General features: G+C 34.6%; 2 protein-coding genes across 2 annotated transcripts; one reads left to right on the forward strand and one right to left on the reverse strand.

The window, feature by feature from the left end:
• Positions 1-5,040: 5,040 nt before the first annotated feature.
• Positions 5,041-8,201, forward strand: LOC112038127 (4-coumarate--CoA ligase-like 1). The gene is made up of 6 exons (XM_024070945.2): positions 5,041-5,463; positions 5,903-6,484; positions 6,701-6,899; positions 7,083-7,228; positions 7,774-7,841; positions 7,967-8,201. The coding sequence occupies exons 1-6, from the start codon at positions 5,041-5,043 to the stop codon at positions 8,199-8,201; spliced, it is 1,653 nt and encodes a 550-aa protein (XP_023926713.1).
• Positions 8,202-11,547: 3,346 nt separating this feature from the next.
• LOC136071567 (4-coumarate--CoA ligase-like 1) lies at positions 11,548-14,708 on the reverse strand. The gene is made up of 6 exons (XM_065783024.1): positions 14,286-14,708; positions 13,265-13,846; positions 12,850-13,048; positions 12,521-12,666; positions 11,908-11,975; positions 11,548-11,782 (listed from the first exon to the last, which is right to left on the reverse strand). The coding sequence occupies exons 1-6, from the start codon at positions 14,706-14,708 to the stop codon at positions 11,548-11,550; spliced, it is 1,653 nt and encodes a 550-aa protein (XP_065639096.1).
• Positions 14,709-24,304: the final 9,596 nt, after the last annotated feature.

Here is a 24,304-nt window from a genome sequence, read left to right on the forward strand (position 1 = left end):
TTGATTGGGGGAAAACTTGAAGAATGGAAAAAGGTTGAACGGAAAAGTGAAGTTTTTGTTTGTTTGATGTGTTGAAAACGAGGGATGATGGAGCGGGGTTGGGTAGAGATTTTCTACATAGGCCCACAAAAAATCATTCACCCGAATATGTGAGGAAAACTTGAAAAGAAAAGCATCCTTCTGTTAAATTTATTAGGGTAAAATACTATTTTATTTTCTAAATTTTAGCAAAAGTTTGTTTTTCATCCCTAAACTTTAAGAAATTCATTTTTCATTCCTAAACTATTAGAAAGTTCATATTTCATCTTTAAATTATTGAAAATATTTCATTTATGTTCTTCAATTTTACTAAAAGTTTGTTTTTTATCCCTAAACTATTGAAAGAGTTCTTTTTTCATCATTATTTTTGTCTCTATACCATTCAAAAAGTCATTTACAAAGTTTAGGGATGAAAAAAAAACTTTTAAAGTTTAGGGACGAAAACAATTTTAATGAAGTTTAGAAACCAAAATAGTATTTTACCCAATTTACTCTTTTCCCCCTTCAATTACTATTTTTTTCTTTTTTCTTTTTTGGTTATTTTTTTAAATATTTGTTTTGACATCTATAACAAGACAAAATGTTATTTTAACATATTTATATATATATATACACACACACATAAAGGGCATGATCGAGAGAATTGTTTCTTGTGGTATGCTTAATTTTATATGATCACAATGTATTTATTAAAAAATATATAAAAAAACAGATAATTCATTTAATCATAATTTTTTAAAATATACTAAAACAGATAGGTTATAAAAGACATAAAATAAAATAGTAATGAGTTTCTTACCATCTCTATTAACTTATTTTTTAGATCTCTACGAGGCCCAGCAATGATGTTGGGAAGCCAAGGTGTCATTTTCATACTTAAGTGAAAAAATTAAAAATAATGAAGGAAATACATTAACACCACCAACAATATTTGAGTAATGGAAACACTCTTATCTGCCTATTCTTCACGGCCAAAACAACATACATGTTCCTCTCAAAAAATAAAAAATAAACAACAACAACAACATACATGTTTCTCGCATTTGTTAGAAAGTAGAAACATTATCAAGCACTATCAAGAAAATTCTTGAGTGGGACTGAGTGATTCAACCGTGCAATTCTTGAGTGGGTTGTATATCATATTCCTCCATGGATTGATTACTTCCTTCAGTGAGACAGTGACAACAATCATGAATACAACACTTTCAAAAATATTTTACTATAAATTTATTTCCTAAAAACTATTTATTTGCTTTTTATGTTTTGTTCCGTATAAATCTATTCGTACACTCAGAGGTAAAGCATGTGATTGAACTGAAAATTTCTCTAGAACCTTTCACTACCTAATTAACGGTTACAACCAAACTGTCATACACCCATTATATACAAACTCCAATCCGAAAGTCATGCGGCGAATGATGTGACAACTACCGTTTTCAGTGAAGGCAGAGACATGAATCATAATGTTGCTTCAACGTAGCACTTGGACATTGTTTTCCTTTAATGTTAGGTTAAACATTATACAAGAAAAAAAAAATTATTAACTTGGTTTTTCATGGTTTTGATTCCTTTCTATCGTTTGGATGGGTTTGGTAGATAAGATAAGAGCGTGATGAATTAGCTTCTAGAGAATGGTAATCAACAAAGCAAGCTTAAGTTTAATTGTTGGTCCGACTATACCATTTGGTTATGAATGCATTATGCTCAAAATTTAAGCTTATATTGGTATTTGGTATACGATTGGTATAGGTGTTAAAGGAATCTAATTAAACTCATTAATTCCCCAGTTGTAGGCTCACTGGTTAGCCATGAATTTCTATTTAATGATCTTAGGCTATCTTGGAATTGAGTCAAGATGGTAGGAAAGTAATTTTGAGCGAGAGAGGTGGACAACTTGGTAAAGATAATAGTCATGATGATACAGAGAAGCTAAAGTTGAGGTAATTGGGAAAGGTTTTCGATTATAATGATTAGGTTCGTCAAAACCAAGGGTATGGGATGCGGTGGGTAATCATTTCTTCTGTCTAGGGAAGAGAGGTTTTGGTCCCTGTTGGTGGGTATAATGTATGATAGGTCATGATGATCATCATCATGGATTCCCTTCTTTTACGTGTGCATTTGTGTACTCGTACGATCACTTTTTTGAATCTGAGAGGGCTCTGGATTCGATTTCGGCATTGCTTATATATCTCAGGCTTATTATTTCTCTACTAATGGGCCTAACATTGAACAGAAACAGTTACAAAAGGGCCCAATTATAGTCATCAGGCTTTTATAGAATGTAATCCAAGCCTCGGACCCAAGGTGACCAAGAAAAAGGGGCTCCAGATATTTTGCAAGCCCATTGGTCTTTTTTTTTTGGTTTAGGGAAGATAGGTTTTGCTTTTCAAATGAAGCAGGTGATCTTGATGTAGTAAGGGAACAAGATAGTGCTTAATCACCTGGCAAGTCCTGATTTTTAGTGAAATGGGCTGGTTTTTGAGTTTCCTATATGCCCAACTAGTATGTTGTCTTCTAATGAGGTGGGCTTAAACAAGTTAAGTTCTTAAGAGGCTATTTGGTTCAAGTAAAAAAGGGGTGTATTTTATTTTTATTTTTAGTTTTTCATAGGACCCATAATTAAAAAACTAGTTTGGCTATTTAGTTTTTCATCTTTCATGTTCAATATCCAAAAAAGTGGGTTTTAGTGTGCGTTTGGAATACACGTTTCCGTGCGTTCTAGTGTTTAGCTGAAACAATGGTGGGTCTCGTGCACTGTTCACGGGACCCGCAAGTACTTTTTTTTTTTTTATAAGAAAAGTAATTTCAAAACTGGGCCCACGGCACTATTTACACATTTAAAAATTATTTTGCTACAGTGTTTTCAGTTTTTAATAATAAGTGGTATTCAAACAAACCCTGAATATAGAAAATGAAAGCTACTTTTGGCCAAATTAAAAATGAGTATAGTGGCATTTTCGTAAAAAAAAAAATCAACTTCATGGGTCCTACCAACGGTGAGTTGTGTGTGTGTGTTACCTTCAATGAATGTCAAATAACTAGAAGTTGAACATCTCTCGTTCAAAGAAATTTTTTTGTGTATATACGAGCTTTTATTGGGTAGCCCATCTTTTTTTGGGTTGCCCATCTATGAGGAGAGCGAAAAGGAAATAACATGCGCAATGCTCTTTGCTCCACGAGATGGAAAAATATAGGTTGTGAGCCTTATTTGTGACGCATAAAAATATAGGACACCAGCCTAAGTCCTGAAGTAAGAAAAATATGGGTCATGAACCCACTTCATTAATTAGAGAAATTATGGGCCATTTGCCCAATATGCTGGTTGTGAGAAATTATGGGCCATTTGCTCAATATATTGGTTGTGACAGCTTCTATTTTCATTTTTTCCAAAAAAAGTTAAAGGGTAGAGGGAGAGGGGCCGTGGCCCTTCTTTTGTTTTGTTTTGTTTTTTTATTATTTTTTATTTATAGATAGATAGTGTCCCTTCCCCTAATTTATTAATAGAAAATTTAAATTACGTATAAATTCTATTTAATGGTTCTCCCTTTTTTTTTTCTTTTTTTATGTGTAACAATAATTAGTAAAAGATGTGGGATTTGGACCATGATTTCTCAGATAAAGAAGACTAGACAACGCCATTGAGTTAAAAGGCTTTTAATGATTTTCTTTATTTTTAAATAAAAAAATGTACAAAGACTCGTTTTAAAGTATTACTTTCCTATCTCTTTCTTTTTTTGGTTTTAATATTCAATTTTTTGCTATACATAACTAATTACTTTATGAGCATTAAAATGTATGTTCATTAACATATATAACTAAATCTACATAGTAATATTTATGCAAATATATATATAGTAAAAATTCTTTTTTTTTTTTCCAAAAACAAATTCTTTTCATTTAGGTTTATCATTATTATACTTCTCTTATATAACATTATATAATATATATATATATATATAAAAGGCATATAAAATTGACATTTAATATTTAATTTATATGAAGCTAATTGATTCGCATACATTATATGGATTTTAAAATTATAATTTTTTTTAATAAAGTAATTTTTTAAAATTATTATTGTGGGAGGGTTTCATAGTCTCAGCAGTGGTACACATGTGTCTTGAGGTCAATCTATATAAGGCACATGTGGGAGGCGTCTCTTCCCGATGTGAGATTGAGCAAAACCTTGAAGGCCACCTCTTAAGGAGCCTAAAGAAGACAATACCTACTAATTGGGGGCTGAGACTATGAAACCCTTCCACAATTATTATACTCTAATGCGCAATCTTTAATTTATTTACATAAAAGTATTAATTTAAATTATTTGAAGAATATTAATTGTCATATAATTTACAGAATAATTATACATTACTCAATGGAAGAAAATATTTATCTTGAATTATAATGAGAAAATTATATGTGTGTGTGTGTGGATTTAAAAATTTATTAAATATTTAGCTTCGTTAAAAAAAAAGGTTCCCTCACTTGGTATAGTATGAACCCATTCCATGCCTTTTTTTTTTTTTTCTTCATAAATTTATGCCTATGTTAACGAGTAGGATTGTGCCACTTGGCTGAGAGTAAAAACAAGGACATGAAATGTTTAGGTGAAGTACCTCAACATCTTTTTCTAAATTTTGAAGTTCTAGAATATATAGAAATAAAAAAGATTTTAAAGTTCACATGCAAAAGATGTAGGACACTGTACTTTCAAGCTTCTTCGTTCTTTAGTTCACAATAGAGAATTGTGATTTGTTTCACTGTGAATTTGATCAATTATGAGTTGGTGCAAGGCTAGTTATAGAAAGAGTGTTGTTAGCCCGGAACGCTGTTACAGTGGCATGATTCAACAAAGCCTCACCAACCAAAGCCCATCTCAATTTCGCTCTCACTTGTGCCCCTTAATAATCCCACGCACAAAACATGATCACAACTTCACACGTCTTTCTTCCTCCTTATAAAGCATATGTCAATCCTCCCTTGTTCATTCACATATACAATATGGGGACTTATTTGAATAATTTGGCACAAGATGAAGAGCATATTTTCCTAAGCCGATTTCCCGCTGTTCCGGTCCCTGATGATATCACATTACCAGAATTTGTGCTCCAAAATGCTGAATTGTATGCCAACAAGGTAGCATTTGTGGAGGCTGTGACTGGAAAAGAAGTTACTTATAGCGATGTGGTTAGAGACACTAGGAGGTTTTCTAAGGCCTTGAGGTCTCTCGGTGTTAGGAAGGGGCATGTGATAATTGTTGTACTTCCAAATGTTGCAGAGTATGCCATTGTTGCTCTTGGAATCATGACTGCTGGGGGTGTGTTCTCAGGTGCAAACCCAGCTGCACATGCATCAGAAATTAAGAAGCAGGTGGAGGCTGCTGAGGCCAAGTTAATTGTCACAAATGGCTCAAATTATGAGAAGGTAGGTATACTTTGTTTGAAATTTTATGAGATAGCCTAACTTTAAGCATATGTATTGGGAAAATGTTAAATTGTTACAAATTTAATTACAAAAGATGACTTACAAATTAATATGACAATAAATATAATTAGTACTACTTTTACACATAATAAATAAAGGCTTTTGACTTTTGTTAACAAAAGACTTCAAAAGTATCTAGAAGGAATAAAAGTTAATAAACAAATGTCTTTTAAACTAAAAGTAGCTTGACTCCTCATAAAGAGCCAATCGAGTGTGTTAGAAAATTCAATTTTAAAAAGTACGTAAGGTCACTCGTTATTCGGACCTATAAATAAATGTCTTAATTGCTTTTTTTTAGGATTGGTGAGACAACGGTTTGTTAAGTTTATTTGTACAAACACCATAATGCATCTAAACTATATCATTTTGAAAACTACAGGTGAAAGGTTTAGGGCTACCAGTCATCATACTGGATGAAGAACACATTGAGGGCTCCATGAATTGGAACAAACTGCTTGAAGCAGCAGACAAAGCGGGCACTAGTTTTTTTAATGAGGACGTGCACCAGACTGATCTGTGTGCCCTTCCATTCTCATCAGGCACCACAGGGTTGTCAAAGGGTGTAATGCTGACTCACCGAAATCTGGTAGCTAACCTGTGCTCCACACTCTTTAGTGTAAAACCAGAAATGGTGGGTCAGGTCACTACACTAGGCCTAATACCATTCTTTCATATTTATGGGATCACTGGAATTTGTTGTGCCACACTTAGGAACAAGGGAAAAGTGGTGGTGATGGGAAGGTTCGAACTTCGAACATTTCTGAATGCTTTGATAACACAAGAGGTCACATTTGCACCAATTGTGCCACCAATTATTTTGCAGCTGGTTAAGAATCCAGTAGTAGAGGAATTTGATCTCACCAAGCTCAAACTTCTAGCCATTATGTCTGCAGCAGCTCCACTGGCACCGGAGCTTCTTACAGCCTTTGAAAACAAGTTCCCTCGTGTCCAGGTCCAAGAGGTGAGCACAGCCTCCTTTTACTTTGCTTCTAAATGCTGTAACAAATGGTTCATGTTATATATGTCTTTGATATGTGCCAAGAGACTTATAGCTTAACCGGCACTTCTTATTTTTTCCAACAGAAACATCCAGATTTAAGAGTTGAAGTCTTCCATCTCCAATTATTGATGTAGGTCTTTGATATGTGTTTGTGCTAAATTGCTTTTTCGCTAACAGGCATATGGACTAACTGAGCACAGCTGCATCACACTCACACTTGGGGACCCTGAAGATGGTTCTCGAATTGCAAAGAAAAATTCTGTGGGTTTCATCCTCCCAAATTTGGAAGTAAAATTTATTGATCCTGAAACAGGTCGATCCCTGCCCAAGAATACACCTGGTGAAATCTGTGTCAGAAGCCAATGTGTAATGCAAGGTAAAGAAGATACTAATTAAAGAGGATAATATTGTTGTAATCACACATCCAAATGTCCAGCTTAAAAAAATTCAAACTTCCAAGTGATTTTTTGTGTGCAATGTAAATAAGCAGAGTCTTCATCACTATGATGACTCACTTAGATGTTGTGGTTATTGCTCCATGTTATATACTTTCTCTCAGGTTATTATAACAATAAGGAGGAGACTGCTCGCACCATCGACAAGAAAGGGTGGCTTCACACTGGTGACATTGGGTTCATAGATGATCAAGACAACGTTTTTATTGTGGATCGCATTAAGGAGTTAATCAAGTACAAAGGTTTTCAAGTAAGTTCCTGAGATGACATGGTACGGGTCTATGTTATAACACAGATAAATGATACAAGAAAAGGAACAGTTCAAAGAAAAAGCCAAAAAGGAATAGTTATTCAGCCAATAATTAAAAAAGAAAAAAGAAAAAAGGCGGGGAATAGTTTCAAGACAGATTAATATTGCCCCGGAACTAAATTGAGAGATCACAAATTGGATACATAATATTCAGTTTTGCGCCCATTATTAAATATAAACCAAAATTTCGGAAATCACAGAGATAATCTGAAATATACTAAGCACCAATTTGATTATAAAAATATTACAAATTGACATGACAATAAATATATTAATCTATTAGCTACTATATTATCTTCCAAAAACCTTTTAAAAAAGTTCCTACTATAATATATAATTAAGGAAAAGATACTACTAACTGCTAACGTCCATGAATCTATTTCTTTCGAGAAACTTAGTGAATGATTTTATTTATTTTTAATTTCGAATATATGAATCAAATAATTAACCATTAGCCAAGTTCGGCCAAATTCTTTGCCTTGTAGGTGGCTCCTGCTGAGATAGAGGCTATCCTTCTTACTCATCCCTCAATTGAAGATGCAGCCGTAGTTCCGTGAGCAACATCATCTTTATTGTTCCTTTTATTTCAATTTTATTTTCTAGTTGTTTCTGCTTTTAGAATTTGGAGAATTGAATTCATAATGTTTTTCACACTTGATGGTGCTTTGGAACATTCAGACTGCCTGATGAGGAAGCTGGAGAGATCCCAGCTGCAAGCGTTGTGATGAGCCAAGGTGCAAAAGAGAGTGAAGAAGATATCAAGAACTACATTGCCTCAAATGTTGCACATTACAAGAAAGTGAGAGTGGTGCACTTTGTGGACACAATCCCAAAATCACCTTCTGGGAAAATAATGAGAAGGCTTATTAGAGAGAAGATGGTGGAGAAGATGCGGGCAAAGCTCCACAGCTAATCCATTGTTGAAAAATAAGCCGCTAAAACTTTGTGTTTAAGTGATGATATGTCTCGTTCCTCAAAAAAAAAAAAGTGATGATATGTCTCCATCTATATAACTTTTATCTTGCTATGACTTGTTTAGTGAATGATATTATCATGCGTTAGTGCTAGTTGACCTTTCAATAAAATTCTCATCCCATATCTTAGTCAAATACCTTTTTATTTTTTTAATTCTACTGACGGCAGATAAATGGGAGCATTGAAAAAAAAAAGTATGGAATCCAAATTACACCATTTAAATTTATGCAAAATGTTATTTTAGTCCCTAAAATTGCCATTTTGGTGTTGAAAGTTGGTGGGCTCTATTGAATACTTTGTATATCCAAGTAGATTGTAATACTAAATTTGATCCCACCGTAGAAGTGGAAGAGTTTTATGATCTCTTTAGAAGAAATAGAGTGAACGAAACAATAGAAAACAAGTAAGAAAATTAATGCATTGTCAGCGAAGTCGGCCTGAAACTCGCCTTAAATTGGTTCAACAGAGTTTGAGGTTGGTGAAGTTTGCCTATAAAACTGCTCTAAAATTGGGTCAACCAAGTTTTGAGTGAATTTCAAGTGAATATTTCTATCAACAAATAATTTCAGTGTGTTAGGTTTCAAACTCACGTCTCAATGTTTGAAGGCAAATTTTCTTCACTTTATGAACTTCCTTTAAAGAGTTTTAAAGAATCTCCCATTTCTCAACCATGTTTTTTTTTTTAATCCAAAACTTGATATATCAACACAATTGTTTTTTTATTTTTCTTTTGAGTCTTTAGAAAGGGTTCCTTTTTTTTTTTTTTTTTTTTTTTTTTTAGTGATAAATAAACTTCTAGGTATTATTGATGCGTGTTAATTAACTGTAAACTACATCACTAATAAGCACTCTATACAACAAGTAGCTTAAGAAAATATCACTAAAAACCAATAAAATATTACTAAAAAACTAAGTAATTACAAAATCACATATGGAAAATACAAAAACACACGTAAAAAAAAGATGAAAAATGTGAAGAGAAAAATTAAAATTAACCTAAAATATACCATTTCTGATCTATGTGATGAGACATGACCCTATTAAATTAGAGTTGGTTTGAGCATAAGGTGCATCACCATTGGCATTGTGGTGAGGGATCATAAGGGACTAGTTGGTGATGGCTGTAACAGGCAGGCTACTTTATCTATGGATGGATGCATAATAGACTTGACAGTGCTGCAATATGCAATGGTATGGAATTTGCTTGCGATTTAGGACTGCCCAATTAATGTGATAATCGAGAGTTCTATAGTGTGGATATCTTGTGAATTCAATACCGTAGGTCATTCATTTTCTATTAAAGCATTAGCTCAGTATGCTTCTGCTAAAGAAGATACTGGCGTGTATGGAGGAGAGTCCTCCACTCTTGGGTTGTTTAGTGGCTATTGACATTTGTTCTTTGTAATACTTTTACCTTACTGTTAATTTCATAAAATAGAGTATCACATGATGGTTTTGTGTTGCATTCGAAATTTCCAGAGAAGTTAAGCGTTACACAATTAATGGTTTACTCATAAAACAATATTGTATAGAATGTCCAGTGTTACACTTAAAATTTCACCGAATTTCCTTGTTTTATGCGGGAAATCAGTTGGGCGATTTTGTGTATTTTGCCTCTCTCTCTCTCTCTCTCTCTCTCTCTCTCTCTCTCTCTCTCTCTCTCCATTTAAGTTTGGGTGATTTATCATTTTTATCCCTAAATTTTATTTTATTTGGCATTTTAGTCCTTAAAGTTCAACATTCCATCAAGTTGATCCTTGTTTTTTTACCTTAAAACTTCCGTTTACTTAAGAAAAAGATGTCGTATCAAACGTGTAAAGAGTGACAATTTATAGATGGTAATGGGTGGAATGACCAACTTGATAGTAATGTTAAATGTTAAGGAATAAGGACTAAAATGTTAGAGAACTAAGCCTTGTTAAATAAGGATCATTCATGAGAGTACTTTATGAAATGCAAAATTTTACATATTTTAGTTAAGTTATATGAAGTTATGTATTTTAATGTAGTAGATTTGATGGAAGTTATGAGAGTGCAAGGAGGCTATATAAAACCACGCCTTCATATCCATTTGTTAGTAGGAGTGAAAAAAGAGTAATGACAAAGTAAAGGAGTTCTCTTTTTCTTTCCCCTTCATTTTATTTTCTTTTGTGAGTGTGAGAAGTGTGAGCTCACCAACTTTTAACAAAGTGGTATCATAACCAATCGATTCATGGTGAGAATGGCACTTGCCAATGGGATGGTCATTTCAAATTCCCCAACATACCAAAGAAAATTTTGATGATTGGAGAATCTGATTGAAGGCGTTACTTCAATCTCAAGATGCATGGTAGATAGTGAAAAAATGTTATGGGAGTCATAAGATGAAATATCTATAATTCTAAATCAAAAGGAACATTGATTAGGCTTTGGTTGAAAGTTTTGAGAAAACACTGTCGGAAACCATAAAAAAAAAAAAAAAAAAAAAAAAGGAACCCTTTCTAAAGACTCAAAAGAAAAATAAAAAAACAATTGTGTTGATATATCAAGTTTTGGATTAAAAAAAAAAACATGGTTGAGAAATGGGAGATTCTTTAAAACTCTTTAAAGGAAGTTCATAAAGTGAAGAAAATTTGCCTTCAAACATTGAGACGTGAGTTTGAAACCTAACACACTGAAATTATTTGTTGATAGAAATATTCACTTGAAATTCACTCAAAACTTGGTTGACCCAATTTTAGAGCAGTTTTATAGGCAAACTTCACCAACCTCAAACTCTGTTGAACCAATTTAAGGCGAGTTTCAGGCCGACTTCGCTGACAATGCATTAATTTTCTTACTTGTTTTCTATTGTTTCGTTCACTCTATTTCTTCTAAAGAGATCATAAAACTCTTCCACTTCTACGGTGGGATCAAATTTAGTATTACAATCTACTTGGATATACAAAGTATTCAATAGAGCCCACCAACTTTCAACACCAAAATGGCAATTTTAGGGACTAAAATAACATTTTGCATAAATTTAAATGGTGTAATTTGGATTCCATACTTTTTTTTTTCAATGCTCCCATTTATCTGCCGTCAGTAGAATTAAAAAAATAAAAAGGTATTTGACTAAGATATGGGATGAGAATTTTATTGAAAGGTCAACTAGCACTAACGCATGATAATATCATTCACTAAACAAGTCATAGCAAGATAAAAGTTATATAGATGGAGACATATCATCACTTTTTTTTTTTTGAGGAACGAGACATATCATCACTTAAACACAAAGTTTTAGCGGCTTATTTTTCAACAATGGATTAGCTGTGGAGCTTTGCCCGCATCTTCTCCACCATCTTCTCTCTAATAAGCCTTCTCATTATTTTCCCAGAAGGTGATTTTGGGATTGTGTCCACAAAGTGCACCACTCTCACTTTCTTGTAATGTGCAACATTTGAGGCAATGTAGTTCTTGATATCTTCTTCACTCTCTTTTGCACCTTGGCTCATCACAACGCTTGCAGCTGGGATCTCTCCAGCTTCCTCATCAGGCAGTCTGAATGTTCCAAAGCACCATCAAGTGTGAAAAACATTATGAATTCAATTCTCCAAATTCTAAAAGCAGAAACAACTAGAAAATAAAATTGAAATAAAAGGAACAATAAAGATGATGTTGCTCACGGAACTACGGCTGCATCTTCAATTGAGGGATGAGTAAGAAGGATAGCCTCTATCTCAGCAGGAGCCACCTACAAGGCAAAGAATTTGGCCGAACTTGGCTAATGGTTAATTATTTGATTCATATATTCGAAATTAAAAATAAATAAAATCATTCACTAAGTTTCTCGAAAGAAATAGATTCATGGACGTTAGCAGTTAGTAGTATCTTTTCCTTAATTATATATTATAGTAGGAACTTTTTTAAAAGGTTTTTGGAAGATAATATAGTAGCTAATAGATTAATATATTTATTGTCATGTCAATTTGTAATATTTTTATAATCAAATTGGTGCTTAGTATATTTCAGATTATCTCTGTGATTTCCGAAATTTTGGTTTATATTTAATAATGGGCGCAAAACTGAATATTATGTATCCAATTTGTGATCTCTCAATTTAGTTCCGGGGCAATATTAATCTGTCTTGAAACTATTCCCCGCCTTTTTTCTTTTTTCTTTTTTAATTATTGGCTGAATAACTATTCCTTTTTGGCTTTTTCTTTGAACTGTTCCTTTTCTTGTATCATTTATCTGTGTTATAACATAGACCCGTACCATGTCATCTCAGGAACTTACTTGAAAACCTTTGTACTTGATTAACTCCTTAATGCGATCCACAATAAAAACGTTGTCTTGATCATCTATGAACCCAATGTCACCAGTGTGAAGCCACCCTTTCTTGTCGATGGTGCGAGCAGTCTCCTCCTTATTGTTATAATAACCTGAGAGAAAGTATATAACATGGAGCAATAACCACAACATCTAAGTGAGTCATCATAGTGATGAAGACTCTGCTTATTTACATTGCACACAAAAAATCACTTGGAAGTTTGAATTTTTTTAAGCTGGACATTTGGATGTGTGATTACAACAATATTATCCTCTTTAATTAGTATCTTCTTTACCTTGCATTACACATTGGCTTCTGACACAGATTTCACCAGGTGTATTCTTGGGCAGGGATCGACCTGTTTCAGGATCAATAAATTTTACTTCCAAATTTGGGAGGATGAAACCCACAGAATTTTTCTTTGCAATTCGAGAACCATCTTCAGGGTCCCCAAGTGTGAGTGTGATGCAGCTGTGCTCAGTTAGTCCATATGCCTGTTAGCGAAAAAGCAATTTAGCACAAACACATATCAAAGACCTACATCAATAATTGGAGATGGAAGACTTCAACTCTTAAATCTGGATGTTTCTGTTGGAAAAAATAAGAAGTGCCGGTTAAGCTATAAGTCTCTTGGCACATATCAAAGACATATATAACATGAACCATTTGTTACAGCATTTAGAAGCAAAGTAAAAGGAGGCTGTGCTCACCTCTTGGACCTGGACACGAGGGAACTTGTTTTCAAAGGCTGTAAGAAGCTCCGGTGCCAGTGGAGCTGCTGCAGACATAATGGCTAGAAGTTTGAGCTTGGTGAGATCAAATTCCTCTACTACTGGATTCTTAACCAGCTGCAAAATAATTGGTGGCACAATTGGTGCAAATGTGACCTCTTGTGTTATCAAAGCATTCAGAAATGTTCGAAGTTCGAACCTTCCCATCACCACCACTTTTCCCTTGTTCCTAAGTGTGGCACAACAAATTCCAGTGATCCCATAAATATGAAAGAATGGTATTAGGCCTAGTGTAGTGACCTGACCCACCATTTCTGGTTTTACACTAAAGAGTGTGGAGCACAGGTTAGCTACCAGATTTCGGTGAGTCAGCATTACACCCTTTGACAACCCTGTGGTGCCTGATGAGAATGGAAGGGCACACAGATCAGTCTGGTGCACGTCCTCATTAAAAAAACTAGTGCCCGCTTTGTCTGCTGCTTCAAGCAGTTTGTTCCAATTCATGGAGCCCTCAATGTGTTCTTCATCCAGTATGATGACTGGTAGCCCTAAACCTTTCACCTGTAGTTTTCAAAATGATATAGTTTAGATGCATTATGGTGTTTGTACAAATAAACTTAACAAACCGTTGTCTCACCAATCCTAAAAAAAAGCAATTAAGACATTTATTTATAGGTCCGAATAACGAGTGACCTTACGTACTTTTTAAAATTGAATTTTCTAACACACTCGATTGGCTCTTTATGAGGAGTCAAGCTACTTTTAGTTTAAAAGACATTTGTTTATTAACTTTTATTCCTTCTAGATACTTTTGAAGTCTTTTGTTAACAAAAGTCAAAAGCCTTTATTTATTATGTGTAAAAGTAGTACTAATTATATTTATTGTCATATTAATTTGTAAGTCATCTTTTGTAATTAAATTTGTAACAATTTAACATTTTCCCAATACATATGCTTAAAGTTAGGCTATCTCATAAAATTTCAAACAAAGTATACCTACCTTCTCATAATTTGAGCCATTTGTGACAATTAACTTGGCCTCAGCAGCCTCCACCTGCTTCTTAATTTCTGATGCATGTGCAGCTGGGTTTGCACCTGAGAACACACCCCCAGCAGTCATGATTCCAAGAGCAACAATGGCATACTCTGCAACATTTGGAAGTACAACAATTATCACATGCCCCTTCCTAACACCGAGAGACCTCAAGGCCTTAGAAAACCTCCTAGTGTCTCTAACCACATCGCTATAAGTAACTTCTTTTCCAGTCACAGCCTCCACAAATGCTACCTTGTTGGCATACAATTCAGCATTTTGGAGCACAAATTCTGGTAATGTGATATCATCAGGGACCGGAACAGCGGGAAATCGGCTTAGGAAAATATGCTCTTCATCTTGTGCCAAATTATTCAAATAAGTCCCCATATTGTATATGTGAATGAACAAGGGAGGATTGACATATGCTTTATAAGGAGGAAGAAAGACGTGTGAAGTTGTGATCATGTTTTGTGCGTGGGATTATTAAGGGGCACAAGTGAGAGCGAAATTGAGATGGGCTTTGGTTGGTGAGGCTTTGTTGAATCATGCCACTGTAACAGCGTTCCGGGCTAACAACACTCTTTCTATAACTAGCCTTGCACCAACTCATAATTGATCAAATTCACAGTGAAACAAATCACAATTCTCTATTGTGAACTAAAGAACGAAGAAGCTTGAAAGTACAGTGTCCTACATCTTTTGCATGTGAACTTTAAAATCTTTTTTATTTCTATATATTCTAGAACTTCAAAATTTAGAAAAAGATGTTGAGGTACTTCACCTAAACATTTCATGTCCTTGTTTTTACTCTCAGCCAAGTGGCACAATCCTACTCGTTAACATAGGCATAAATTTATGAAGAAAAAAAAAAAAAAGGCATGGAATGGGTTCATACTATACCAAGTGAGGGAACCTTTTTTTTTAACGAAGCTAAATATTTAATAAATTTTTAAATCCACACACACACACATATAATTTTCTCATTATAATTCAAGATAAATATTTTCTTCCATTGAGTAATGTATAATTATTCTGTAAATTATATGACAATTAATATTCTTCAAATAATTTAAATTAATACTTTTATGTAAATAAATTAAAGATTGCGCATTAGAGTATAATAATTGTGGAAGGGTTTCATAGTCTCAGCCCCCAATTAGTAGGTATTGTCTTCTTTAGGCTCCTTAAGAGGTGGCCTTCAAGGTTTTGCTCAATCTCACATCGGGAAGAGACGCCTCCCACATGTGCCTTATATAGATTGACCTCAAGACACATGTGTACCACTGCTGAGACTATGAAACCCTCCCACAATAATAATTTTAAAAAATTACTTTATTAAAAAAAATTATAATTTTAAAATCCATATAATGTATGCGAATCAATTAGCTTCATATAAATTAAATATTAAATGTCAATTTTATATGCCTTAATATATATATATATATATATTTATATAATGTTATATAAGAGAAGTATAATAATGATAAACCTAAATGAAAAGAATTTGTTTTTGGAAAAAAAAAAAGAATTTTTACTATATATATATTTGCATAAATATTACTATGTAGATTTAGTTATATATGTTAATGAACATACATTTTAATGCTCATAAAGTAATTAGTTATGTATAGCAAAAAATTGAATATTAAAACCAAAAAAAGAAAGAGATAGGAAAGTAATACTTTAAAACGAGTCTTTGTACATTTTTTTATTTAAAAATAAAGAAAATCATTAAAAGCCTTTTAACTCAATGGCGTTGTCTAGTCTTCTTTATCTGAGAAATCATGGTCCAAATCCCACATCTTTTACTAATTATTGTTACACATAAAAAAAGAAAAAAAAAAGGGAGAACCATTAAATAGAATTTATACGTAATTTAAATTTTCTATTAATAAATTAGGGGAAGGGACACTATCTATCTATAAATAAAAAATAATAAAAAAACAAAACAAAACAAAAGAAGGGCCACGGCCCCTCTCCCTCTACCCTTTAACTTTTTTTGGAAAAAATGAAAATAGAAGCTGTCACAACCAATATATTGAGCAAATGGCCCATAATTTCTCACAACCAGCATATTGGGCAAATGGCCCATAATTTCTCTAATTAATGAAGTGGGTTCATGACCCATATTTTTCTTACTTCAGGACTTAGGCTGGTGTCCTATATTTTTATGCGTCACAAATAAGGCTCACAACCTATATTTTTCCATCTCGTGGAGCAAAGAGCATTGCGCATGTTATTTCCTTTTCGCTCTCCTCATAGATGGGCAACCCAAAAAAAGATGGGCTACCCAATAAAAGCTCGTATATACACAAAAAAATTTCTTTGAACGAGAGATGTTCAACTTCTAGTTATTTGACATTCATTGAAGGTAACACACACACACAACTCACCGTTGGTAGGACCCATGAAGTTGATTTTTTTTTTTACGAAAATGCCACTATACTCATTTTTAATTTGGCCAAAAGTAGCTTTCATTTTCTATATTCAGGGTTTGTTTGAATACCACTTATTATTAAAAACTGAAAACACTGTAGCAAAATAATTTTTAAATGTGTAAATAGTGCCGTGGGCCCAGTTTTGAAATTACTTTTCTTATAAAAAAAAAAAAAAGTACTTGCGGGTCCCGTGAACAGTGCACGAGACCCACCATTGTTTCAGCTAAACACTAGAACGCACGGAAACGTGTATTCCAAACGCACACTAAAACCCACTTTTTTGGATATTGAACATGAAAGATGAAAAACTAAATAGCCAAACTAGTTTTTTAATTATGGGTCCTATGAAAAACTAAAAATAAAAATAAAATACACCCCTTTTTTACTTGAACCAAATAGCCTCTTAAGAACTTAACTTGTTTAAGCCCACCTCATTAGAAGACAACATACTAGTTGGGCATATAGGAAACTCAAAAACCAGCCCATTTCACTAAAAATCAGGACTTGCCAGGTGATTAAGCACTATCTTGTTCCCTTACTACATCAAGATCACCTGCTTCATTTGAAAAGCAAAACCTATCTTCCCTAAACCAAAAAAAAAAGACCAATGGGCTTGCAAAATATCTGGAGCCCCTTTTTCTTGGTCACCTTGGGTCCGAGGCTTGGATTACATTCTATAAAAGCCTGATGACTATAATTGGGCCCTTTTGTAACTGTTTCTGTTCAATGTTAGGCCCATTAGTAGAGAAATAATAAGCCTGAGATATATAAGCAATGCCGAAATCGAATCCAGAGCCCTCTCAGATTCAAAAAAGTGATCGTACGAGTACACAAATGCACACGTAAAAGAAGGGAATCCATGATGATGATCATCATGACCTATCATACATTATACCCACCAACAGGGACCAAAACCTCTCTTCCCTAGACAGAAGAAATGATTACCCACCGCATCCCATACCCTTGGTTTTGACGAACCTAATCATTATAATCGAAAACCTTTCCCAATTACCTCAACTTTAGCTTCTCTGTATCATCATGACTATTATCTTTACCAAGTTGTCCACCTCTCTCGCTCAAAATTACTTTCCTACCATCTTGACTCAATTCCAAGATAGCCTAAGATCATTAAATAGAAATTCATGGCTAACCAGTGAGCCTACAACTGGGGAATTAATGAGTTTAATTAGATTCCTTTAACACCTATACCAATCGTATACCAAATACCAATATAAGCTTAAATTTTGAGCATAATGCATTCATAACCAAATGGTATAGTCGGACCAACAATTAAACTTAAGCTTGCTTTGTTGATTACCATTCTCTAGAAGCTAATTCATCACGCTCTTATCTTATCTACCAAACCCATCCAAACGATAGAAAGGAATCAAAACCATGAAAAACCAAGTTAATAATTTTTTTTTTCTTGTATAATGTTTAACCTAACATTAAAGGAAAACAATGTCCAAGTGCTACGTTGAAGCAACATTATGATTCATGTCTCTGCCTTCACTGAAAACGGTAGTTGTCACATCATTCGCCGCATGACTTTCGGATTGGAGTTTGTATATAATGGGTGTATGACAGTTTGGTTGTAACCGTTAATTAGGTAGTGAAAGGTTCTAGNAAAAAAAAAAAAAAAAAAAAAAAAAAAAAAAGGTGATAGTAAAATCTTGCTTACTTTGGTGCTAAGACTGAAGTTCCTTGGTAATGAAAACCAAACAAGCAAACAAAACAGTAGTGGGGTTGCCATTATACTTACTAGTATGTCTCCTCCAAAATTACATTTACAAGAGCATCAAGGTTATTCTATAAATCAAAGGATCCAAAATAGACCATCTAGCTAAGGAATTGACTGCTCTATTTGCCTCATGGTTAACCCAATTGACACTGTCATCGTAGAGCTCTCCAATAGTAGTCTCACATCAGCAACAAAATTCTTAATTCTCCAAGGGACTATAAGAAAGCATAGAACCGCAATCCCTTCATGCCTTAATACAACTTTTGGAGTCACCTTCAAGCATGATTTTAAAAATTGAACTAGTCAAAGAACTGAAAAAGGGACCAGTTCTCGGTTTTCCCTGTTTTGATCGGTTTTTTGCCAATTTGCTCGGGTTTTACCAGACCAATTCCACGCCCGATTCCCAATTCAACTAGTTGACCCAACGGGTATGGTCCGATTTTTAAAACAGAACCTTCAAGTATCACATTAACAAAATTCACTTGGGAAGCTAACTACATTGTCCACAAAATCGCTTCAGCTTCAGGCTAGATAGGGGTGTTGGTGTCTACTTTTCTTGAGACTACAAACACCCAAAAATAATAATTATTATTATCATAATAATAATAAAAAGATTGAAGTTTCATGAAGAATGGTATTTATATATAGTTGAGATCAGATTTGTGTTTAGTTGGGTTCACAAAGACAATAATAAGGCTGCTCATGTTCAAGGGCATCAGGGTTATTCACTAAATCAAAGGATCCAAAATTAGAATTTAACATAGACCATCTAGCTAAGGAATTGACTACTCTATTTGCCACATGGTTAACCTAATTGACACTGTCATCGTAGAGCTCTCCAATAGTAGTCTCACATCAGCAACAAAATTCTTAATTCTCCAAGGGACTGTAAGAAAGCATAAAACCGCAATCCCTTAATGCCTTAATACAACTTTTGGACTCACCTTCAAGCATGATTTTAAAAATTGAACCAGTCAAAGAACCGAAAAAGGGACCAGTTCTCGGTTTTCCCTGTTTTGATCGATTTTTTGCCAATTTTCTCGGGTTTTACCAGACCAATTCCATGCCCGATTCCCAGTTCAACCAGTTGACCCGACGGGTCTGGTCCAATTTTTAAAATAGAGCCTTCAAGTATCACATTAACAAAATTCACTTGGGAAGCTAACTACATTGTCCACAATATCGCTTCAGCTTCAGGCTAGATAGGGGTGTTGGTGTCTACTTTTCTTGAGACTACAAACACCCAAAAATAATAATAATAAAAAGATTGAAGTTTCATGAAGAATAGTATTTATATATAGTTGAGATCATATTTGTGTTTAGTTGGGTTCACAAAGACAATAATAAGGCTGCTCATGTTCAAGGATGTTCATCTTTGTCAAGTTGAAATTTTTTTTGGGTCCTAGTTCTGATCTTCAAATGCTTTTGAATGTTATTCTGGAGGATGCTTGATGTAGGAGGCAGTGAGAAGGATTTATTATATTTTATTTGATTTTATGTATCAAGGGCAATTCTGTAATTTCCTAATATTCTGGAATAGGCTATGCTTATAGTCCATTGGGTCTTACTTTAGTTTTATTTTAAGTTTGGTTATTTAGTTGGGCTTAGTATTAAAAGCCTAAGAAGTCCAAATCCAAGTCTTATTGGGGTTTAAAGAAATCCTAATTCTACTAGGATTAGATATTAGTTTTCTATTTAAAAAGCTGTAGTACTTTCTATTGAGTGGGTTAATTATTAATTTTTTTGGAACTTAAGCGCTATAAAGCTTTCTTTTATGGATTCTATGATGCAACCTTCTCCGAGGTGTGATGCTTAGTGATGTTGCAGAAGCCTAAAGAAAGCACACACAATACTCTCTTGATGGAACAGAAACTAAATTATTAGCTTCTAATAGTAAACCTTGAATCCACGAGGGGTTTCCTTGAATCCACATGGGGAAAAACTGGAATCCACCAAAGAAAGAATTTGACAAAAGTTTGCGTTTATTGATAATAATCTAATTTGCCTCTGACAACTACAAAACATATAAATACTGAAACCCTAATTCTCAATAATTACGCGATTAGGTGACAAAATACTGAAATTTACCAAAAATGAAAATATTGAGTTAAATGCAAAATCATAAACTACTGACCTTAAGGGTTGTCCCCAAACAGACGAGACCTTATTCTGGCTTTTAAACTAAAAATTATTAAGGAAAAACAAATATTACTATAAATAGCAAAAAAAAATAAACTGTTTTTGGCGCCTTAACAAAGGAATTTGCATAAATTTAGCCAATTCTCATGTGTTTAGATCAGAATGTTGTTTCCTTTCAACCTGCCAAATTTCATGCAATTCTGACACTGTCGCCCAATGGCCTCTATTGATACCTATTTTTAATCTTGTGTTGTGACTTCCTGCTCCCCTACTACTCTAGGAAGGCATGTGTTGTCTATTCTACATCAGTCTTCCCCACTTGAAGCTCATCAGGAGAATGATAATCATACAAGTCAGCAACATTGAAGGTAGAGGAAATGCAACCATATAAGCATTGTTATTGATCTTCTTAGTAATCTGAAATGGCCCATACTTCTTATCCTTCAATTTGTTATAGGTACCAATTGGAAACCTCTTATTTCTAAAATAGACCAAACTAAATCCCCAACATTGAAGATCTTCTAACGCTTCTTCTTATTAACAGCTTCCTTGTACTTGGTATTTGTAGCTTCAAGTTTTTGCCTCACCTCCTTTTGCATGGCTTGAATACGGTCAGCCATATTCTCTACAACTTAACTCTTTCTTGGAAGCTCAGGTAAAGTTACCAAGTCCAAATCATGTTTTGTTGGCACACTTTAGACGATGGAAAATGGAGACTTACTGGTGCTACTACTGACTGAGCTGTTGTAAGAAAACTCTACTTGGGACAGTGCAAGATCCCATTGCTTGGGCTTCACTCCTTAGATATTTTTTTTTTTTTTTTTTTTTTTTTTTCTGTAAACATTGATCAAATTATGGTTCAAAGCTAAAAAAATAGTCTGCCTAATCATTCTCACTTCTGCTTGAATAGAGAAGTTGGTGTCCACCTTTGAAGAATAGTAGGTTGGCCCAACAAATTTAGAGGCTTGAGGTGATAACTTTAAATGGACATTTTTATATTTAAATATCACTTAAATAATATTTAGCTTCTTCTAAAAAAAATAGTTTTATATTAATTTTTTTTTTAAATTTAAAATCCATTATTCTTACTTTTTAATATGACTAATTCACTAAATAGTAATTAGGTTAGATTTCTACTAATCCATAATTTGTTTTTGAGAAAATGCTAAAGTTGTAACAAATTTTACTAAAAAAATAACTTATTAATTAAAGTGACAATGAATGTGATTGGTGACACTTTAAGAAGGTAAAAAATGAGTATTTGAATGAAAGATACTAGATGTAGGGGCATTAGGCCCAGCAATATATAAATATATATATATATTTATGTATATATTGGGCCGAGGGCTCAATCCGAGGACATGAAGTAGTTCTAGGAAGGTGAACATTATCATAAGAGTCCGTGTTAGTAAGTGAAGATGTTAGTTTTGATCATAAAGGTCCATGAGTGTGGTCCGAGAATGAATGCCTCCTTGGCTGAGCAAAGCCGAGGTCTGAAGGGGTGGTCTGCCATCCTAGGCAACATTCTAGGAGATTCTATTGATATGGATAAGCATTACAGAAGTGCAAGATAGGGGGAAGTCCTAAAATATCTAAAGAAAAAGCTGCTATCACCGCATTGAATGCTCTATAGCTAACTCTCTGACCGCATTAATGAGGAAGTGATACCTAAACAGTAATTTTCAATCTTACAGTTACTACCAGAGACTTTAGGAAGGTGCCGATGGACAAGGATCAACACTAGCCATCTACTCTACATGTGGAGGGTAGAGATGAAGGAAGGAAGGAAGTATAAAACAGAAAGAAGACCTTGAAGGAAAAAGATCTAGAAATTAAGAGAAAAACACTATAGCAATCAAGAGCTGAACTTGTAATCAAACTTGAGAGAAATATATAAGAACTAATCTTTTTGGATTGTGCCGATGACGATTTTCTTTAAATTAAACTAGTCTATCTTCATTTTCTTGTCATCTGGGTCCACTTTACTTGTTGTCTAACTCATTAAAGCCCAATTTTCCAACCCACTCTCTACAAATTTATTGTATTGGGCTTTTTAGGCCTAAGTTCATACATCCTTTGGGCTTGGGAGCCAAATTGTGTCCTTAAAATTGGCATCATCTGTGGGAAATTCTGGTGTTGTGGTGAGTTTAACATTCGAATATGGTAGGTTCAAGTCCACACCAGGAGGAATCTATGGGGTTTCGGTGTTAAGATCATTTCCTCCATCTTGAACGAAGAAAGGACAGGGAGGGAAGTGTGTATGCCACCCATAATTGTAGAAGTCAATCTCGAACTGTGAGCCACATCTCTCATGAGGAAAATGCCAAGAACATGCAGCTAGAGATTGATCATTTACGGAGGAAGTTGCACCGCAAATGACGAAGGAAAACTCCCTCAAGGTCTGTTTCTTCTTCTAGTGAGGAAGGAGATGGTAGTTATAGGCCCAGATCGAGGACTCCCCCCAATGAGTCTTTCTTGAGTGATGAGGATTACCACCATAAGTGCAGGAGTAAAAATCCATCCTACAAAGTTCTGGGAAATGACGCCATGAGTAGGGTGTTGAACCAAATTTCCAGATCACCTTTCACACGCAGGATTGAAGGAGGAAGACTTCCTCAGTGTTTCACTCAGCTAACGTTTACCATGTACATTGGTCGTACGGACCCTGTGGAAAATGTAAGCCACTTCAACCAGAGTATGGCAATGCATTCCAAGAATGAGGCCATGATGTGTAAAGTATTCCCATTTAGCTTGGGGCCTATGGCGATGAAGTAGTTTGATGGCTTATGTGCAGGTTTCATTGATTCCTTTAAGGAGCTCACCCAAGTGTTTGGATCTAGTTTTATTACGTGCAGTACGGTTCCTCGGCCCTTAGATTCCCTGTTGTCCATGTCTATGCAAGAAGGGGAGACCTTGAAAATGTACTCGGACAGATATTCGGAGATGTTCAATAAGATCAATGGGGACTTTGATGACGTGACTATAAGAACTTTCAAGGTCGGCTTGCCTGCGAAGCATGATTTGAGAAAGTCCTTAACTAAGAAGCTAGTAAGGAGCGTCGGCTTATGGACCGTATTGATGAATACAAACGGGTTGAGGAAGACCAGTAAAAAAAGAAAGGGAAAGACTAAGGTTATCCTTCAGGACAAGAGAGATTTCAGGTTTGACAGATACAATAATAACAGACGCCAAAGAGATTTTGTTGGGTAATTTGGGTGTATGGCTCTTCAGGTGGTTAACATGGTGTTTCGAGAGCAAGTACATCAAGTCTTGGAGAATATCAAGAATGAGCCATACTTCAAATGGCCAAACAAGATAGGAGGAGGCCCCATGAGGCACAACCAAAGTCTTCATTGCTAGTACCACTAGGAACGAGGACATACCGTCGAGAACTGTAGAACTCTATGGAATCATCTAAAGCAACTGGTCGGAGATGGGAGGCTAAAATAGTTTTTGTAACGGCCCAGTGAGCAAGGAGACCAAGCAGGGTCGAGGGCTCAGGGGAATGCTTCTTCAAGGCCCCCTTTGGGTAAAATTAATGTCATCTTTGCTACTTTTGGAAGAACAGGTTCTCATCCCTTCAGGGTGATGTCTATAGCTCAGCTACCCACTGAGGACTCTAATTCTGAGCCGAAGAGGGCTAGAGTGGAGATCCGACTGATGTT

The sequence above is a fragment of the Quercus suber genome, unplaced genomic scaffold (genome assembly GCF_002906115.3).
Source record: "Quercus suber isolate HL8 unplaced genomic scaffold, Cork oak 2.0 scaffold_326, whole genome shotgun sequence".
Taxonomy (NCBI): Eukaryota; Viridiplantae; Streptophyta; class Magnoliopsida; order Fagales; family Fagaceae; genus Quercus; species Quercus suber.